We start from the raw sequence: 18,851 nt of genomic DNA on the forward strand, positions 1-18,851 counted from the left end.
CACTAGTGTGATTTCATGATTTTGATAAAAAATCAGTGCAAGCTTGGTAATTTTCTGCCACAATCCAAATTACATATCAGTTATTTTTTGCTCCTGTACACTGTGAAGTCACAGTATAATTCATATAATTGTAATCATTTGTTAAAATTACTGTGAATGTACATCTACTAATAGCCGTGAATATTCATCATTTTTTAAAACGCAACAGAATAGACAACTGTTTGTAAAAAGGTTTATGTTGAGCATCATCACACCTGTATTTGGGGTGAGTGATGGCATAGATGATTGGGTTGTGGATAGCGGATGCTTTGGCAATCACAGCAGGCACAGAGTTCATGTAGGGTGTGAGCATGTCAGCGTAGCTGTGGAAAGAGTGAGAGGACATAACATTACACATCATTATGGTTAATTAATATATTATATTATATTATATTATTTTATATATGAATTTAGTGCCATATTTATCAAAAACTTTTAAGAAAGTTTCATTGCTAGCTCCTTAGCTACTTATAGCTACCTTTAAAAAATATCGACTTTTCACTTGGAACACAATGTACCTCATGATGATTGAGATAAATGGATCATTTTTTTATCATCTTTAATTTAAAGCTATCTCTGCTCTTTTTAATATGACATATTTCTGCCTTGAGTGTCTAGACAGTGTTTGTACTGTCTGAGAAAATAACTAGAGTCTACTAGAGTGCACTAGCAGTGATTAGTGTGTGTAAGCATAGTTGCAGTGACAAGTGAACTATGACTTTGTCCGTCAAATATTTAGCTGTTTTAGTTTCCTCTGGTAACTATAAATAAGTTTTTTTTTTTTAAAGCAATAAGTAAAACAAACAAAAAAATAAGCTAAAGTCAACAGCTAACATCATCAAGAAGGATGTAATAAAAGCAATGGATTGTGGGTGTAAGACATATTGATTCTCACCCAGCAAAAGCAGTAAGAGCCACACAGGAGTATGGAGACCAGGAGATAACATACAAAAGGATCACTATGAGTGCTATCTTTGCCATCTTCCATTCATTTTTCATTCGATGCATCTTCTTGATAGAGTCTCTGGGCCCTCCTTCTCCATTGATTTTTCCCACAGCTCTGTTATTCCCATCATACAGACGTGTAAACAAATAGATAGATACAGTACACACAAGAAGAGACAGCATATACATCAGTTTACAAAGCCGAGGTCTTTGTAAAGATCACTGTAACACTGCACTAATCTAAAATTGATCTCTTTTTGATAAATAATACACCTGTTTACAGAAAAACAGTCTTTTTCCTACTTCCAGGACAGAAACATGGTCAAATACGCTCATAAATATGGTAAAAGAATGTACCTGTTGGTATCTCGGATGGCCCTGAAGATGAAGAAGTAGCAATACATGATGACAAAGAGGGGGATGAAGAAAACAAAAGTAAAGAGCAGCATTGTGTAGGCACGTACAGAAGGACTGAAAGTCATGTAATCCCATGAACAGGACGTCAGCAGACCTTCAGGGACATATGCACCTGAGAATATAAAATACAAGTTTATTCTGCTGCTGAAATGAAGAGGTACAATTCCCTTTCTGGGTTTGGGGTAACAAATGAGGGACATATACATTATTCAGTCTTGAATTTCCTAATTAAATGCCTCTCTTGTCTCCTTAGACAAAATGCCCCTGTTAAGTGAGTGATTGTTAACACTTACTCCATCCAAAGAATGGAGGCAGGCTCCAGCCCATAGAGTACGCCCAAGCAGCAGAGAGTATCAACAGGGCTCGTTTGCATGACATAACGCCAATAGAGGCCAAAGGACGAGTAATCACAAAGTATCGATCTACTGCAATAATCATGAGTGTGATCATTGAGCAGATACCAAACAGAGCGCCGCAGAATGCATATAACTCACAACCTGTGGAGAGAGAGAAATGAAAAGGAATACTACAAACAGAAATAGGAATAGTTCACCCAAAAATGAAAATTTACCCTCAGTTTGTTTCTTCATTGGAACAGATTTGAGGAAATGTAACATTACATCACTTGTTCACCAATGGATCCTCTGCAGTGAATGGGTGCCGTCAGAGTCTAAACAACTGATAACAACATCACAATAATCTACAAGTAATCCAAACGACTGCAGTCAATAATTATTGTCTTGTAAAGTGAAAAACTGCATGTTTGTAAGAAACAAATCCATCAGTAAGGCATTTAACTTTAAACTGTTGCTTCTGGCCAAAATACCAGGTCATAATCCATAACAACAATTCCTCCAATTAAAAAAGTCCATCCCCTGGTTTCCTTTCATATCAAAATCCACTGACATATTTGTTTTAGAACTCTTTTGGACTGTTATTGCTTGTAAATGGTGCTTGATCTGCGCATATTTCTCTCCTGATTTAGACCAGACAACTTATTTTACTGAAGAAAGCAATATTATGGATAGAGGACTCCTATTTTAGCTGATATCAATGGTTTGAAGTTAAAAACATCATAATGATAAACTCATTACAAACATGAGGCTTTTCACTTCACAAAATGTTAATTGATGGACTAGTGGACTAGTCGTGTGGATCATTGTGATGTTTATCAACTGTTTGAACTTTCAATCTGACGGCACCCATTCACTGCAGAAGATTCATTGGTAAACAAGCAATGTAATGTTTCATTTCTCGAAATCTGTTACAGTGAAGAAACAAACTCATCGACTTCTTATATAGCCTGTGGGTGCGTACATTTTCAGCACATTTTGATTTTTGAGTGAACTAATCCTTTTATGCATTTCATAACGCACTGAATATATAATCCAGTACTGCATTAATAAAGCAAGTTCTTCACATTGTTTCTTCCATACTGTATGAGTAATAAATCATACTACAGAATCCCTATAAATCAACCGCCTCAGTCAAGCTTCCATATGAAAAGAACAAGACTAGAAAATGGCTCAGATGAAAAAGAACATGTTTTCCTTATCAACATAGAAATACTAGTGAATTTATACAAGCTGCACATGCTGGCAACTGTGGATGTGCAATTATAATAATAATGGGATACCTTGTAACCCCGTGAATCTATAATTGCTTTGGAAATGTCACTAATGTGAACAGGTTTTTCATTTTACAGAATGGAAAAAAAGTATAAGTTTAAGAACCTGTCATTGAAAAGCCCATATTTATTGACTAGTAATTTAAACATTGCTGGAAACCTTTGCTCGATTATAGCCCTGACTATGAGAAGACCAGAGAGAACAAGAACAAGGAACAAACTTTTCCTACTGTTTGAATATTATATATTGTGTAGCTAGGTATATTGTACAATCAGGTGATTTTGTACCATTCTGAAGGGTTTTATTTTTGCAATAATTGCTGGCTGACTGTACACTGTACTGCTTAGTATATATAATATATATATATATATTCATATTAATATAAAAAATGAAGCTGTAAATAAAATAAAGATTATTGAAATTACATGAGTAACAAAATACTATTGCAGTTTTTCAATCTAAAAATTTCACATTTATTTCAATGTGTTCTTTGTAATTGTTTGTTAAATTCACCATTTTTTTAGTATACTTGTAAAACTACAATAACACCGTGGATAAAATATTGACAACTAAACAATGTGAACAATGTATGGTTGCTGGGGGTTGTAAGATTCAGGATGATCCAGGCAGAGAAAGCTTGTTAAATTCTGATCTACTATGATTTAAGACAACATAAACTCATATAATGATAGTGATTGGGTGAATATGTCTATGTCCTTCCTCCGTGAGTGGGTGCCACTGTCACATTTCTCTTCACCTTCTTATAAAGCTGCCCTACAGCACTGTGAGGGTGTTTTATTGAACATCATTCAGAGAAAGTGTGGCAGATCTCTCACACATTCCTCAGGTTGAAGAGAGACCTCAAGAGAGTTTGAGTCATTCCACTTCTTCAACCATCCAGCAACTTCACTTCAAAGAACACACTTTAACCCTTCAATGCACAACATGGGTCTAAAGTGACCCGACTGAGTTTTTATTTTCTATATCTTTGCAAGAAATTAATTTCATCATTCCGTATTCGAGAAGCAGCCTGTTAGCTTGGCATTGAAAATGGTCAACATGTGACCGAAACGTTTGCCTTGTTTTATTCAGTAAATTGCATATATCGTTCTCATCTCGCTTGTGATGCTTTAATGTTTGAATGTGCGGACTCTTTTCAAGCTCTTCATCATTCCGTATTCCACATATTCCTCAATTAACTTGTTTTTGATCATCACAAAACCTTATTTTCATTTTTCCTTTCTTACTTTTTTAATAAAAATCATTTTGGTATCACTACCCTTCTAATGCACAACATGGGTCTAAAATGACCCGTATTCATTTCCAATGTTATTTCAATCATGGCTGAGTGTTTCTTTGCTAAATCTTTGAAAGAAATGCATTTTATCATTTATTATTCCAGGTATTCATTAAATATCTTGTTTTTGATTTCCACAAATCATTATGTTTATTTTTCTTTACTTTATAAACAAACACAGTTTTTGTATTTCTACATCAACTTTACACACATGGGTCAAAAATGACCCATATCAGAACCTTTGATATTTGCAAATTTTTGGCAAGGAACATATTTACTGCAGAAAAGTACTATTAGCTAGCTTGTTGTTGACATATTCTATTCTAGCTAGCTAATGTTAGCTAGGTCAACAAAATAAAAGTAGATTTTTTTTGTCATAAATCAATGCTATTGGTCACCCTCTATGTCTGTCACTGTTCCTGAAAAGTAACAGTTTTGGACATACAAGGTTTCTGTGTGACAGTAACAATATATAATAAGTATATACTTGAACAACTATTTGATTGTTCAAGTATATACTGAACTGTGAACTGTTTTGATGCATTCGAAAATATTCTTGTGCTTTTGATTTTCTTTATCCAGAGTGTTAGTATGGCTGGTCCCAGTCATTCAAGATTAACGGCTGAAATGGTTGTAGAGATTCTGCATAAAGAACAGGAAAATTAAGCAATTTTTAGTCCTGATTCAGAGTCTGAAATATCTGATCCTGATTACCTAGACTATGTGCCACAGGGTCAATCTGGAGTTGTGGGTGTAAATCCAGCTCTCCTAGACGAAGAATACTCATTTGATGACATTGAAGACTTGTCTGATGAGTCATCTGAAGAGGAAATTCAGACCCAGTCCAACAGATTGAGTAAAAATGGTTCACATCTCATGTAAGCGGAGAACACCTAGGTGGCTCATGGTACTGTGGTACAATGAGCTGGATGTTACCACCCTCAATGTCTACACCAGGGTGGCCAATGTCGGTCCTGGAGAACCACAGTCCTGCAGAGTGCATCTCCAACCCTAAATCAAACACACCTAAACAAGGTTTCTAGGTTACTAGAAAGCTAGAGGCAGGTGAGTTTTTAATCAAGGTTGAAGCAAAACTTTACAGGACTGTGGCTCTCCAGGACCGACGCTACACCAACTTCACTGCACAGCACCCTGATTACATGGGTGGGGTGACCAATGCAAGGCGACTATTCATCAAAGAGCTGGTCAAAGAGCTTGTCATGCCACATTTGAAGATGCTCTTGGAGGGCACGGCCCACCTTCAAAACCATATTACAGTGGCAATGGGAAGATGTGGAATAAAAAAAAAAAAAACTACAGCCACCACATATTGCAAGTGTTAAATGTGTTGGTCTAAATAACTGCTAAAATAATTATTTTAACAAAATGTCTTTATTCTTTTGTTTTATCACGCTTGTATAGATGGGTCATTTTTGACCCATGTGTGTAAACTTAATGTAGTAACACAAAACCGAAGAAAAAAATATTAATTTGTGGTCATTGAAAAAAGATATTTTGAATATTCATGGATCATGGAATTCATAGAGCAGGGAATATTACATGCTGAAATAAACTGATTTCAAAAGAAAAGAAAAAAGCCCAGCCAAGCATGAAATAACATTGAAAATGAATAGGGGTCATTTTGTGTAGTTTGTAGTTTGTGTAGTTTGCATAGCCTGTGCAGCAAGGGGTTAAGTGTTTAAAAGGTTTGAAATCTAAACAAGACCATCAGTGATCAAGGGATCCTCAGATGACCTGACATTTTCTGTTTTTTATCTGTGGCATTATTCGAAAGCCTAACATTAGAGCATCACATTAATCCCACACATGCTACTGCATGATGAATATGTAATCATGCAATTGTTGTCCTTTCAGGAGAGGTTTTTAGGACTTATACAAAGTAATTGCAATAATATGTTTAAGAGAGCTTGAATGAGAGATTACATCTGTAATATAACGCCGTTGTAGAGAGCAGTTCAGTCATGAGTCGCTAACTGCTATTCCACACAGGGCCATAACCACAGTACACGATGGGGACAAGTCCCCCCAATAATTAGAAATGGCCAAATTGCCCCTCCCAAATATCTGAAATTCCTGCACTGCTCTACTGCCCTCCATTTATGCAGCAATCAGTTTGTTGTTAGGATGACAAAAAGGTTTAAAAGATACATTTTTTTAATTTAGGCTGGTCTGGCTGGTTTAATTTAGCGGTCTAACAGTGCTCATCAATGTCAAAATAAATCAAAGTAGGCGGGGTCTACTGTTCACAGAAGCAGAGCATGAATTCTAGCACGAAACGTCAGTTTTAACATTGAAAGAGAGCGAGGTAAGGTGGAAGTAGGGAAACGTTTAATATTTGACAACTGTTTTACGATAGAAATTTTAAACTATCGACAGTAATATCCAGAGATGCAAACTACTCAACTTTTTTATCCAAATATGGCTGATTTCAATTGAAAATATGGTGTCATTTACGTGATTCATGTAATTCCTAACTGAATGTGATGAGACTAGGCACATTTTGTGTTTTGACATAATAGGCATACAAATAAAAGGGCATGTGTGAATATGTCAAAATATTATTTGCAAATAGTTCAAAACGATACCTTCCCAACTTGAAATAGACCTAGAATTCCTTCACTGTTCTTCAAGACATGGTCATGGTATTGTCTTCTGGGTTTTAGGAGTACAAACTAAACAAATTTAAAATTAACTTTCTACTAATATAGAAAAATATACTTTTTAATCAATATGAACTACTATTACTGTAAACATGGATTGGAAACACTGGCTATAGCCAGGGACGGACTGAGATTCAAAACGGCCCTGGATTTTCTCCCAATTAGGCCCACCACAACTACAAGCAGTCGCTACTATCTCACAATATTACAGCAATCCTATCACATTTATGGCAAATAACATCACAAAACCCATGGTGACCCTGCTGACAAAAACAATAGAAACCAATGGAGCTAATCGTCCATGGTGACCCTGCTGACAAAAACAATAGAGACCATAGATCAGGGGTGTCCAACCCTGCTCCTGGAGAGCTACCGTCCTGCAGACTTTAGTTCCAACCCTGCTCCAGCACACCTGTCTGTAATTATCAAGCAACCCTGAACACCTTGATTAGCTGGTTCAGGTGTGTTTGATTGGGGTTAGAGCTGAAATCTGCAGGATGGTAGCTCTCCAGGAGCAGGGTTGGACACCCCTGCCATAGATAAACAATAGAGAAATTTGAATGTTTTCCACTACAAATACCATTACAAACATTACAAACCATCAACTTTTAACCATTAAATAATGGTTTCCTGAAGTGTGTTTTGGGACATATTACATTAGGATTTAGTGGTTTTAACAAAAGCCACCAACAGAAGGTGACCAATTAGCAGTAGAGACCAACAGGCACATTACAGTTTCCATTAAAACCAATACAATTTTCATTATAACCAGTAAAACCATTACAAATTATGTGATGGTTTCTATTTTTTTCAGCAGGGGATTGAAATAAATGTCATATTATAGGCTACTTCATTTACTCTATTTTCTAACTCAGTATTTCTCAAATGTAACCCGTTGTAGAATCGCTGCTGTCTCTTTATGTATGAATGAATGGAATATTCATGTCAGACAATGCGGAGTAAAAAATAGCAGTGAGTGTTCGGACTAGGGGTGTACCGGGATTTTACTATAGTGCTATAGGCTACATGCTCTATATAGTGAGATTGGTGGACAAAGGTAACCTGATGTAACTGTTCGCTTTTTTTTTCTTTCTTTTAGCTTCTCCCAACCGCCTTTATCTTAACGTTTTTTGCTTGCCATTATGAGCCCACTCTCCTTCGCATCAGTTTCGGTTTCTAATAAGCATTAAGCAAAAATAGATTGCATTAGCGCCCCCTTTTGTCGGCCGTCAACATCACTTAATCCGACATTTTTTCTTTGATGATGAACCAGCCAGGCTGATGGCTGTTCTGGAGAAGATCTGGAGTCCAGATGGTCAGTCCGCCCCGGGCTATAGCATTAAACAGTCATTCAGTTCAGCTCAAGTTTTGTCTGATTAGGAATGAAAACCAGGGGTTTGATCAAGCGCCCATGATTATCTGACATCTGGATTACCTTTTTCCCCAAAGATCCATCGCTTGTGCAAACTGGTGGTGAAGAAGATTGGTGTCTGAGTGACACACATTAGAAAGTCAGTGAGAGCCAGATTAATGATGAACATGTTGGCAGGTGTTCTCAGACTCCTACTCCTGAAAACATACGCAAAAGAAATGTTACAATTCACAAGAAAGAAAGAAGAAGCTTATCTGTGACATTGGCATTTTATGTTGTATTATTTATACATGATAATATTAAACAGAATATATTCTATAAATATATATAATATTATATACATATAAATCAGGGATTCCCATATATAGGCAGCAGTTTCTGTGCTGCCTTTGCAGTGCAACAATGACTCTAGATGAGCAGATCTAACCAGGATTTCATTGGCCATCACACAGACTACATATATCTGGACTCACTTGCAGAAGGCATACATGACCAAGAAGTTTCCCACCATGCCGGTGATGCCCACTGCCAGAATGACAGAGCCGATGGTGTAGTGAGCATGGTCTGGAACATCCACTGTGGGGAAAGGATGTCGAACATCCTGCACCATTGCCACCTGTGCACAGGACAGAAAAAAAAGAACGCCAGGAGATGATTTCAGATGAGCACAATGTGCATTTTCACAGTACAGGATATTGAATCTTAATAATTGAGCTTTGCATTACTTATAAAGTTATAAATGTCTTAATTTTCCAAGCTACCATTCATTTCAAATCCTCTACTGTAGTTCCTGAAATCTCTATAATGCCTGTTTAATACCTCAGTAGCCAGCTGAGATGGAATTAAGCAGACATATTTACTGTTTTTGAAGTGGATTGTGCTGTTTCATTCAATTACATTGGTTTGTGGAACAGAGAACACATAAAAGCTTTTAGAATGGCAAGAAGCTTTCGGTTTTTGCCCTTGTGTCAGACTCAGTTCTTAAGAGGCAATTAGTACATCAAACACTGCCGTTCAATTCACCAGTGTCAACATCTTAGTCGGCCACTTTTAGCAATTTATCCATTTATACTTCTATCCATCCCTGAGTCACTCTATTGACTCGATTGGCTAAAGCCTGACAGAGCAAAACAATAGAATTGACACTATAGGTCACTTTCATAGTTAGAGCATATAATGGGTGAGTAATACAGACTAACAAATCAGAGTAGCAATCATTCACATTTCTTATAAATAAAACACTCTGTTGAAAAAAGTTTATGGCTAGCTTTTGAAGAAGATGATATCAATAGTGGATGTTGTAAGACTGCTCAGTTTGACAATCACGAATACAAACTGAGAGGACATTTCAGAACTAATGAGTTTATAATCTGCCGCAGATCAGTGGCGGATTAATGGAATACGTATAGCAGCAGGAAAATTAATGGGTCATTAAAGGTCTATCCTCTGATTGAAGTAGGCCACTCCTGATTTAATACATTTTGCACCTGATGATTATGTTCTCCAGCACCTTGTGCTTTACTGTAAAAACATCTGGCCATCTGTACAAAGATCAATGATCAATGTCACAAATGTGCTTATAAGATTAGACCTAGAAATAGTACAGAATCTCTCACAATCCTAAAACTTTCTGTTTTATTCAAGTTTAAAACGGATTTTGAATCACAGATTTTCAAAGTGGGATAAAACTATGAATCCCATTATCTTCCCTACAACCAGCTGCGAATAAAACTAAACTCCAAACAAAAAGAGGTATGCAATCCTTGATAAGACAATAGGGATCTTTTTGGACACAAATAACAGATGGCTCTATCAGATGGCTCTTGTTTTGGGTCCCCTGAACAGCATATTGAGTCAATATCTGTAGAAATTGTCTTCCGAATTTGCTTTTTAGACAATGCGCTATAATTAATTTGCTGTTCATTTCCACTGAAATTACCCTGTATTTACGTTTGGCCAATCCCAAACATTGTTCTAAACATTATTCTAAATTGATTTCCTTTGTCATGAGATCCTCTGATTGATAGGTCTTTATAGGTACGTAGCACATTATTATGCATGTGGTTGCAGTTCCCCAAAACAAACCATAACATTTAATTTCTGTTGCACTGAATGATTAAAATTGCTCCCAATTTTTTCACACCTTGCTTAACTGAATTGTGAGTCAGCAAGTCACTATGCCTGTCCTATCCACCCAGATACTTTGTATACAGGCAAGTCATGTGAGCATAAATGCATTTTGGTGCCTCTCATTTACATGGCTTTTTCTTTACACACTGAGAGGTTTGCAGAAAGTATGGTTTGTGGCACAGATACTCTCCTACTACTATGTGATAATTCATACCTAAGCAGGTTTTATTCCAGGAACTCAACACTGAGACTGAAAGAAAAAAAAAAAAAAGCCTCACTGTTACCTTGCCTTTTCCATTATGCTAAGGAAACTCAGAGTGAACTGGAAACATTTATTAAAGAAATGAATACTATTATCCAGCAAGCATTTCAAATAAACGCTGAACTTTTCAACAACAACAAAAAAAATCTTCGGTACCATGGTTTCCACAAAAATGTTAAGCAGCACAACATTGATAGCAATAAACATTTCTTGAGCACCAAATCAGCATACTAGGTTTCATATTATGATTTCTGATGGATCATGTGACAGACTGGAGAAATAGCTGCTGAAAATTCAGCTTTGCATCACAGGAATAAACTAAAATATATTGAAATAGAAAAGAGTTGTTTTAAATTATAATAATATTTCACTATATTACATTTTTTACAGTATTTTTCATCAAATAAATACAGCCTTGGTGAACATAAGAGACTTCCTTAAAAAAAAAACACAAAAAAAATCTTACTGACCTCAAACCTTTGAAAAGTAATACATGAAATGACCCCAAAAACTAATTTAAAAAGACATGGAATTTTTTGCCACAATGACACTCTTACACAAATGTCCAGAAAGTAGACACTGGAAGGCACAGTATCCAAATTACCTTGATTGTCATTTCACCTAATCTAGAGAGACAGAGCTGATATTTGGTTTAATCCTCATATGTCAGTGCTGTTACAGTGCTTGTCTGTTAGGTCTATCGAAGAGAGATTTGGATGAGAGCGTGTTCTGCTACTTGGAGGGATAATTCTGTGGCACAAATACATGAGAAGTGCTCTTAAAATGTCACTATCACTTAGACATCCAGTGAACGATATAAAGAGACAAGGAGAGACAGAGAGAAAGACAGAAATTGATAAAGAAGAGAAAATGACATTTCACCACATTGCAAGGAGCTTATTTGTGCCATTAGCTAATCATATCAGAGAGAGAACAATGTCATGGTGCTTTATTTTTGGGCTGCAGTTGTTTAGTATAACACCAATGCACAACAAAGATCTTGAATTATCTAAAAAATAAAAAAAAAATCTAAATCTAAAAAAAAAATCCAAATCATTTAAACGTAATTAAAAATGATTATGTTGTACTGTGGATATGTTTGCATTATTTAAAAGCTTTTATAAATAACAAAAAATGAACCTGACAAGACTGAGAGCAACAGATTGTGTTGAATGAACTTGTTTGTCTGTGCCGTCCAACTTATTATTATAGCTTGCAGCTAGAAGAAAAGTCTGAATAGGGGCAAAGCACACACAATCAATTCCAATCAGCTGACAGTGTACTGATCGGCAAGGAAAGTCTCTGGAAAACACGGGCTCAAATTTCTCAAGCAGAAACCATGATAAAGGACGGCTGATCCACTGCTTTAAAAAAAGAGTATTTCTGGGGAGATTATCTACTCTTTCTGTCCAACAAATGCTGAGACCTTTCTGCAAAGAGCAGGGGTGTTTTCCTGAAAGAACTTTCTTGAGGGAAAGTGAACTTGAATTCAAACTAAAGTTTTCAATCTGCACAGATTCCTTTTGATTGATGTTGACAACATTACTAGGGAAAAACATTGGATACCGAGACAGATTTCAAACAGCACTCTGACAATGTGCAGCTCTGAGATGCTGATGATTTAAATCTATGCACGCTTTAACTGATACCACTGACCCATTTTTCTTGGCTTCCCATTGGCAGTTCTTACCCTAGTGAATCATTATTTAACCCTCTGATGCGTCTTCGCTAGAGTGGATGGATTTTTAAAAGCCAATTTTAGCCATTTGTATTAGTTTATAACCATTGAATCATTCCATTTAATAATACAGTAATTTATTAATTTTTATTATATTAATTATTATTTTACATATTTTTCTTGCTCTTGTAATGCTTTGTTGTTGTTTAATATTATCATTGTGTGGTGTTCAAGAGCAAGAGACAAGAGAATGTCTCCATTTCAAGGTTTTAATTTCACAAGATGTTGTGAAATAGTAATTTTCCATTTCTTTTGGTTTGGTATAATAACACTTGTTGAATTTGTACTGGTCAGACAAAGTACAGGATGAAGTCCAGAAGTAGGGATGACATTCAGATGAAGTCCAAGCATTGAAACACAGGCAATTATTCAATACACTCACAATATTTAATAACCATCACTTCCTCTCCCACATTCTGCTCTCTCTTGGTTTTCTCTGTCAACCTCTCAGGCTGATAGAAGACTTTCAGTAATACAGTTTTGTTAACTGATTTTGCGAATCAGACAAGGCTTGCTGTTTACTGGTTTGGGGTACAAAACTCTGCTGATAATTTAGGATACCAAACAAAATCAGAATCAGAATCAGAATGAGCTTTATTGCCAGGTATGTTTACACATACGAGGAATTTGTTTACAAATGTTATACGACGGGCTCTGGGAAGGAGACTAGATCTAATATCTAATATTCCTGACATGGAAGTCCAATGTAACAATCTATTGCGATGGACAAATGTGCAACTTTTTCAAAATACATCACAAACCAGATTGAGAAATATGATATTCTTGTTTTGAAGTAAAAACAAACATTAAGATCTTTTTTCCCCTTTATAATTGAAAAAAAAAAAAACTGAATGCAGCAGAGGGTTAAATAATGTTTCTAACAATTTTATTGCAAATATTTCAGTTGAATGGCTCAGGGTGTACCTGATGTGACCTGTACTTTAAAGAAAATTGTCTGAAATCGTACGCACTACATCTTTCATATTGTTGAATATCTTTGTCAAGAGGCAGACTGTGTGGTTTAGGCTGGTTCAGGATAATGCAAGCAACATCAAGGTCATGGGTTTGATTCCTTAGGAACTCGTGTACTGATAAAATATGTACCTTCTACTAGAAGTTGCTTAGGATAAAAGCATTTACAAGATGCATAAATATAAATAAAAAATTTTGTGTACAGTAGTGGTGGTACTAAAAGATCGACCATATGTTGTTGAATCCGAATCAGAATCAGAATCAGAATCCACAGAAAAGGGATTCCACAATGAACTTTTCTCTGTCTTCATTTTGGAGTCCAATGACCATTGAGAATCCAATTAATGGTTCATTTTAAAAACAAACCACTTGCCAATCAATCATTAATGTGGCTTTCAATATGGTACACTGTAAAGTGAATCTCTTGTACGGTGTGAGATTTCCACACTCGCTCTGTCTCTAAGAGAGATGTTTGATCTTACATGTCCCTTCAAGGCATGTCACTATAGCTTAACACAATCAGACAGGAAACATCAGGACACAGTAAGACCACCCCCCATGTGAATTATTAATTCAGATGTTAAGAAGAATACTAATGTTTAAAAACCTTGAAGGACACTGGAGCTTGAATAGATTCATATGTTGTTCTGTTTCAATCTCTCTCCCTCTTATTGTCACCGTCTTTGTCATCTATTGTTTCTCTGATGTATAAAACATACATAGATATGCCAAAAGTATGTGAACTTCCAACCACAATAGCTAGTGTTTGAACATTTAATGTGAAAACATTAAACTTTCACTGGATTACAATGTTGGGCCAACAAAAGGCATCTTTAAACACCTGAGTTAAGGCTGGTCTGTTCTTGCTCATAATTCAGTGTAAAGACACAATGGCGGATAAAAACCAGACTAAATTATGCCTTCTCTGACCCACTTCAGCCCCATTATCAAAGTATATAGTTGTAATTGCTGTGTAAATGCATTTATGCCACCACTGAGCAGCATCAACCAGTGGAAAGACAGCTAAATTACACTTCAGAAGCACTTCTCTGTCATTTTTGTAGTGTAAAATTAGCACAAAAAAAAAAAAAACATTTGGCTGATTCCACCTGTTGTTGTTTTTTTTAGACCACGGGCATCTCTCAGAATTTTACCCCATGCAGGCCCCTGGAATGGCGAATTTATGCAACCAAATATAAAAGGATAATTGTCATTCAGTGTCATCACAAAAACTTTTGCGTTTGACTCAAGCAGATGGTCAAATATTAGCTCAAGGCAAACAGTGAAAGCCTCACTGACAATTACAAATGTCTAAGGCATAGTTTTAAACATCCTATTCTCTGTAGACCCTGTACAACCATGACCTTTCACCTTCCCTTTCAAACTCCTGCATCAAACTCACATTTGCATTCATTTTTATCTCCCACACATTAATTCACTCTATAATTCTAAAGCTATCCATGCTGCTCTAAAAACTAGAATCAACCTATTGTTTGGAATCAAAAGGTGAAGGGTGAGTGGTGAAAACTATTACACAAAATACAATTGTCCACAGCAGCAGGTTTGACAGCACACAATGACACAAGATACAGATAGGAAGTAAATTCTATGCATTAATACATAGTGCTCCATAGTTGGGTGAAAATAATGGTAACACTTTACAATAAGATTCCAATAGTTAATGTTAATGTATCAACTAACACGAATAAACAATGAACAATACATTACAGTATTTATTAATATTTGGTCATCTTTGTTAATGAAAATACAGTCGTTTATTGTTAGTTCATGTTAATTCACAGAGCATTAACTAATGTTAACAAGCACAACTTTTGATTTTAATAATGCATTAGTAGATGCTGAAATTAACATTAACTAAGATTAATAAATTCTGTAGAAGTATTGTTCATTCTTAATTCATGTTAACTAAAGTAGTTAACTAATTTTAACTAATGAACCTTATTGTAAAGTGTTACCAAAATAACAAGTTAGATCTGCAATGACTGCTGCTGATACGTGCAAAAAAAAAAACACACAAAAAAAAAAACATGGATTGAAAAATATCAAATTAGGCCAATGGGAGACATAGAGGTTAAGCTTTATATTCGCATCACATCAGAATATGAATTCAAGCTCTGTATTGTAGCTATGACATTAACAAATAAAGTCTTGATTCATCAGAGGAACAAGGCCCCCCTCTGTATGAAGAATGCCATAACACTCGATCATATGACATAATGCATACTCTTAAATTTGTCTGGACCACTATTGATTTATGAAGTAAGTAAGTAAATAAATAAATAATTTGTTAAACTAGAGATGGAAAAATGACTGTGAGCAATAAAGCATTAGCAAATTGTTTATTTTTCCTGGATAGCATTATGCTTTAGTAAAATTTGGGTTTAAAACTCTCACATGGGACAAAGCTCTGTTTTAGGACCTCACATCATTCTCATGCTATTTCCATATTTTCATCTCATGAAATGATACAATGCAAATAATGCTCTAATCTAATGCACTATAAATTATGCATGCATACATTACAGATTTTTTATTTTTTTTTGCTTTGCCCTCTAAATTCATTTTCTTATATGTTCCATTTTAATCGCCAAACAGGAAATATCCAGGAATAGCTTACTTCTCTAAGCAATTAATCCCATGTGCTTGATTCTCTCATGATGCAATCTGATCCCATAGGACTGCCTACTTTCCAAACTGACATTTGTGTGTATGTGTCTGATTCTTACTCAGTCTGTTAAATTGTGCTCATTTGCTGAGTAATTCCACTTGTAGGGTTGTAACACCTCTGGTGGAGTGTGTGGGTGATAGTGAGCCGCTCTAGTGTGCAGTGTGCAGCAATTCAGCTGCATACTATCACAAAGACACATTACAGAACAGACTTTAGTTTAGAGACTTGATCCAAATATGTCCGCATTTTATCACCATGAGAAATTAAGATCACTTCAATTATTCCTAAAAACCAGACTGTCTAACATTTTGCATTTCTAAAAACAAATGAATACAGTTATATTAGGGAATTACAGGAGGAAAAGAGATGAGAAAAAAACTAAAACATTATATTTAGTTTACTTTTGACTATACTAACTTTATTTAATATAGGCTAATCATATAGAAATACCTTTGGAGAGTAAGCAATAATTCCAGCTCTGAACATAAATGAACAGAATAGATACAATGCTACGTATTATACTTACAACTTGACTGCATGTTCCAGTAAATATTAAGTGACAAGTACCTGCAATACTTTTATTTCAGATATTACAGCAGCTGAAAATCTGCTACCATAAAAATATTAATATATATACAGCAAGGATGTGTAACAGGGGTATGTGGAAAATACTTTTTCCATGAAATAACAGCCTTTTAAACATCATTTAATGCAATTTTAGGTAATGAAAATGTCATTATTGGGGTTCACAGGTTAATCCATTTTTTAAACCTTTTTAAAATACTACTTACAGTCCCGATCACATCTTTTGACACGTGCAATCGTTGCATTTCAATGGTTGGCTAAACTTATGATTGTGAATGGATAACCATGAACATCGAACACTCCCAGAGGCTTTAACAATAGGCGTGATTGACTAGCTAATATATTTGATAGGCAAATCCTTTCGTATCCATGTGGAGAGACAGAAACTGAATATTTGTCAGCAGTTTGACCAGCAATGCGAGGTTCCTCTCGCGCAGCCTAATTATTTGGCGCCCTTGGCACAGTTAACTAACCGTCAACTATCCGACAGACAATTTTAAGCACAAAATCTGTTAACAAAATGTTTGTAATTCAGACAAGCAAATGAACAAATAATGTTTTATGTTTTGTCGAGGTACACTCCGATACCGAAACGGAAATCGCTCGATCAGCATACTGTTGCTATGGTTACCTCCTCTGAAGAACGCAACCTATGTTTGTAACTTTTGTGGTTACTGAAACATACTAAAGATCTTTTAAACAAAATGCACATATGTAAAATAGTTACTTATACTTTTGACTTCCTTTTGGGGGAGTCAACCCTCATAACTGGCACCCTTGCACCTGAAACGCTGAGATGGAACGGATAAACTTCCCTAAACGTTCCTCCGATTACTCACGGGCTCTTTGCGCAAGCTTTTCAAAAAATGTTTCGTTTTTAATGTGTGTTCATAATATATACATGTAATCCTTTTATTTGGATACACAGAAAACGAATTTCAAGATGAGCTTGGTTGCTTTTTGATGGATTCTTCATAATATACACATGACTTAAAGTACGACACACATTATGACAGACATTCAGAATCAGCACCCTACTACTAAACACATGGCTCAATTACAAACTCCATCATCTTACCGTGGTGGCTTGCGCCGGCAGCTCCATCAGCGTGTGCGCGCTCACTTCGCTGTAATTCCACGGGGCGAAAGTGTCCGCAGACACCATGGTGCTGTTAGGGACTTGAGTGGGGATTCCCATGCTGACCGAGCGCGAAGCGTTCATCGCAGCGGACACGGCGCGCGCAGGGAGAGGAGTTCAGAGTTGGTACGCAAAAAGAGTTTGCTTAAACCTGAGAAATAGCATTAGTAAATAAGAAGGTGTTGGATGTCTTCCTCTGCCTCTCTCTGTCTGCAACCTAGAGATGAGCTGTCAACTGCGCCCAACATGTGTGTGTTATGAGTTTGTCAATGCCAGTAACCATGTGCCTGTTCCAATATGCATAAGGAGGGAGGCTCAGTTAAGCAAACTCAAACATCCCACATGCAGCCCAACAGCCCCTAGAGATGAGCTGTCAACTGCGCCCAACATGTGTGTGTTATGAGTTTGTCAATGCCAGTAACCATGTGCCTGTTCCAATATGCATAAGGAGGGAGGCTCAGTTAAGCAAACTCAAACATCCCACATGCAGCCCAACAGCCATGTGCCAAGCCCTTCATAATCACACTAAGTGTAAGCCTTACATATGCCTGTTTGCCCAGGACGTTCACATCAATATCCTACATGTAATGAAACTGCACATGCTCAGTCTTCAGTCCTTCCCTGCTCTCTCTCTCTCTCTCTGTCTTTCTCAAACCACCCATCCTGTTCAGATTTGGAAGCAGCTTTAATTAACAGCCAGTCAGCAGCACACACTTATAAAATGCTGATTAAGTGTGTGAACCACAGAGCTGACAGCTGAAATGTCATGAAGAACAACAGCTTATAGCATTTACACAAACATACATGAAATACAATCATTTTTCTACAGTACAAATTAAAATTGTTATAAATGTTGTTACTACATATTATATTATGTGTAGGTATGTGACCATCGGAACTGTTTTTAAAAATTTATATTTATACAAGGATATATTATATTATATTATATTATATTTTG

General features: G+C 36.1%; 1 protein-coding gene across 1 annotated transcript in view; it reads right to left on the minus strand.

The window, feature by feature from the left end:
* Nucleotides 1-18,238, minus strand: part of opn4b (opsin 4b) — a 25,936-nt gene extending 7,698 nt beyond the window's left edge. The window contains exons 1-7 of the mRNA XM_016551369.1: nucleotides 17,834-18,238; nucleotides 8,853-8,995; nucleotides 8,443-8,576; nucleotides 1,695-1,898; nucleotides 1,342-1,513; nucleotides 935-1,099; nucleotides 255-362 (exon numbers count right to left, since the gene is read on the minus strand). Of these exons, the coding sequence (XP_016406855.1) occupies nucleotides 255-362; nucleotides 935-1,099; nucleotides 1,342-1,513; nucleotides 1,695-1,898; nucleotides 8,443-8,576; nucleotides 8,853-8,995; nucleotides 17,834-17,977 (1,070 nt within the window). The 5' untranslated portion in view covers nucleotides 17,978-18,238. The remainder of the gene's footprint in view (nucleotides 1-254; nucleotides 363-934; nucleotides 1,100-1,341; nucleotides 1,514-1,694; nucleotides 1,899-8,442; nucleotides 8,577-8,852; nucleotides 8,996-17,833) is intronic.
* Nucleotides 18,239-18,851: the final 613 nt, after the last annotated feature.

The sequence above is a fragment of the Sinocyclocheilus rhinocerous genome, unplaced genomic scaffold (assembly GCF_001515625.1).
Source record: "Sinocyclocheilus rhinocerous isolate Xijiao unplaced genomic scaffold, SAMN03320098_v1.1 scaffold251, whole genome shotgun sequence".
In the NCBI taxonomy this organism is placed as follows: domain Eukaryota; kingdom Metazoa; phylum Chordata; class Actinopteri; order Cypriniformes; family Cyprinidae; genus Sinocyclocheilus; species Sinocyclocheilus rhinocerous.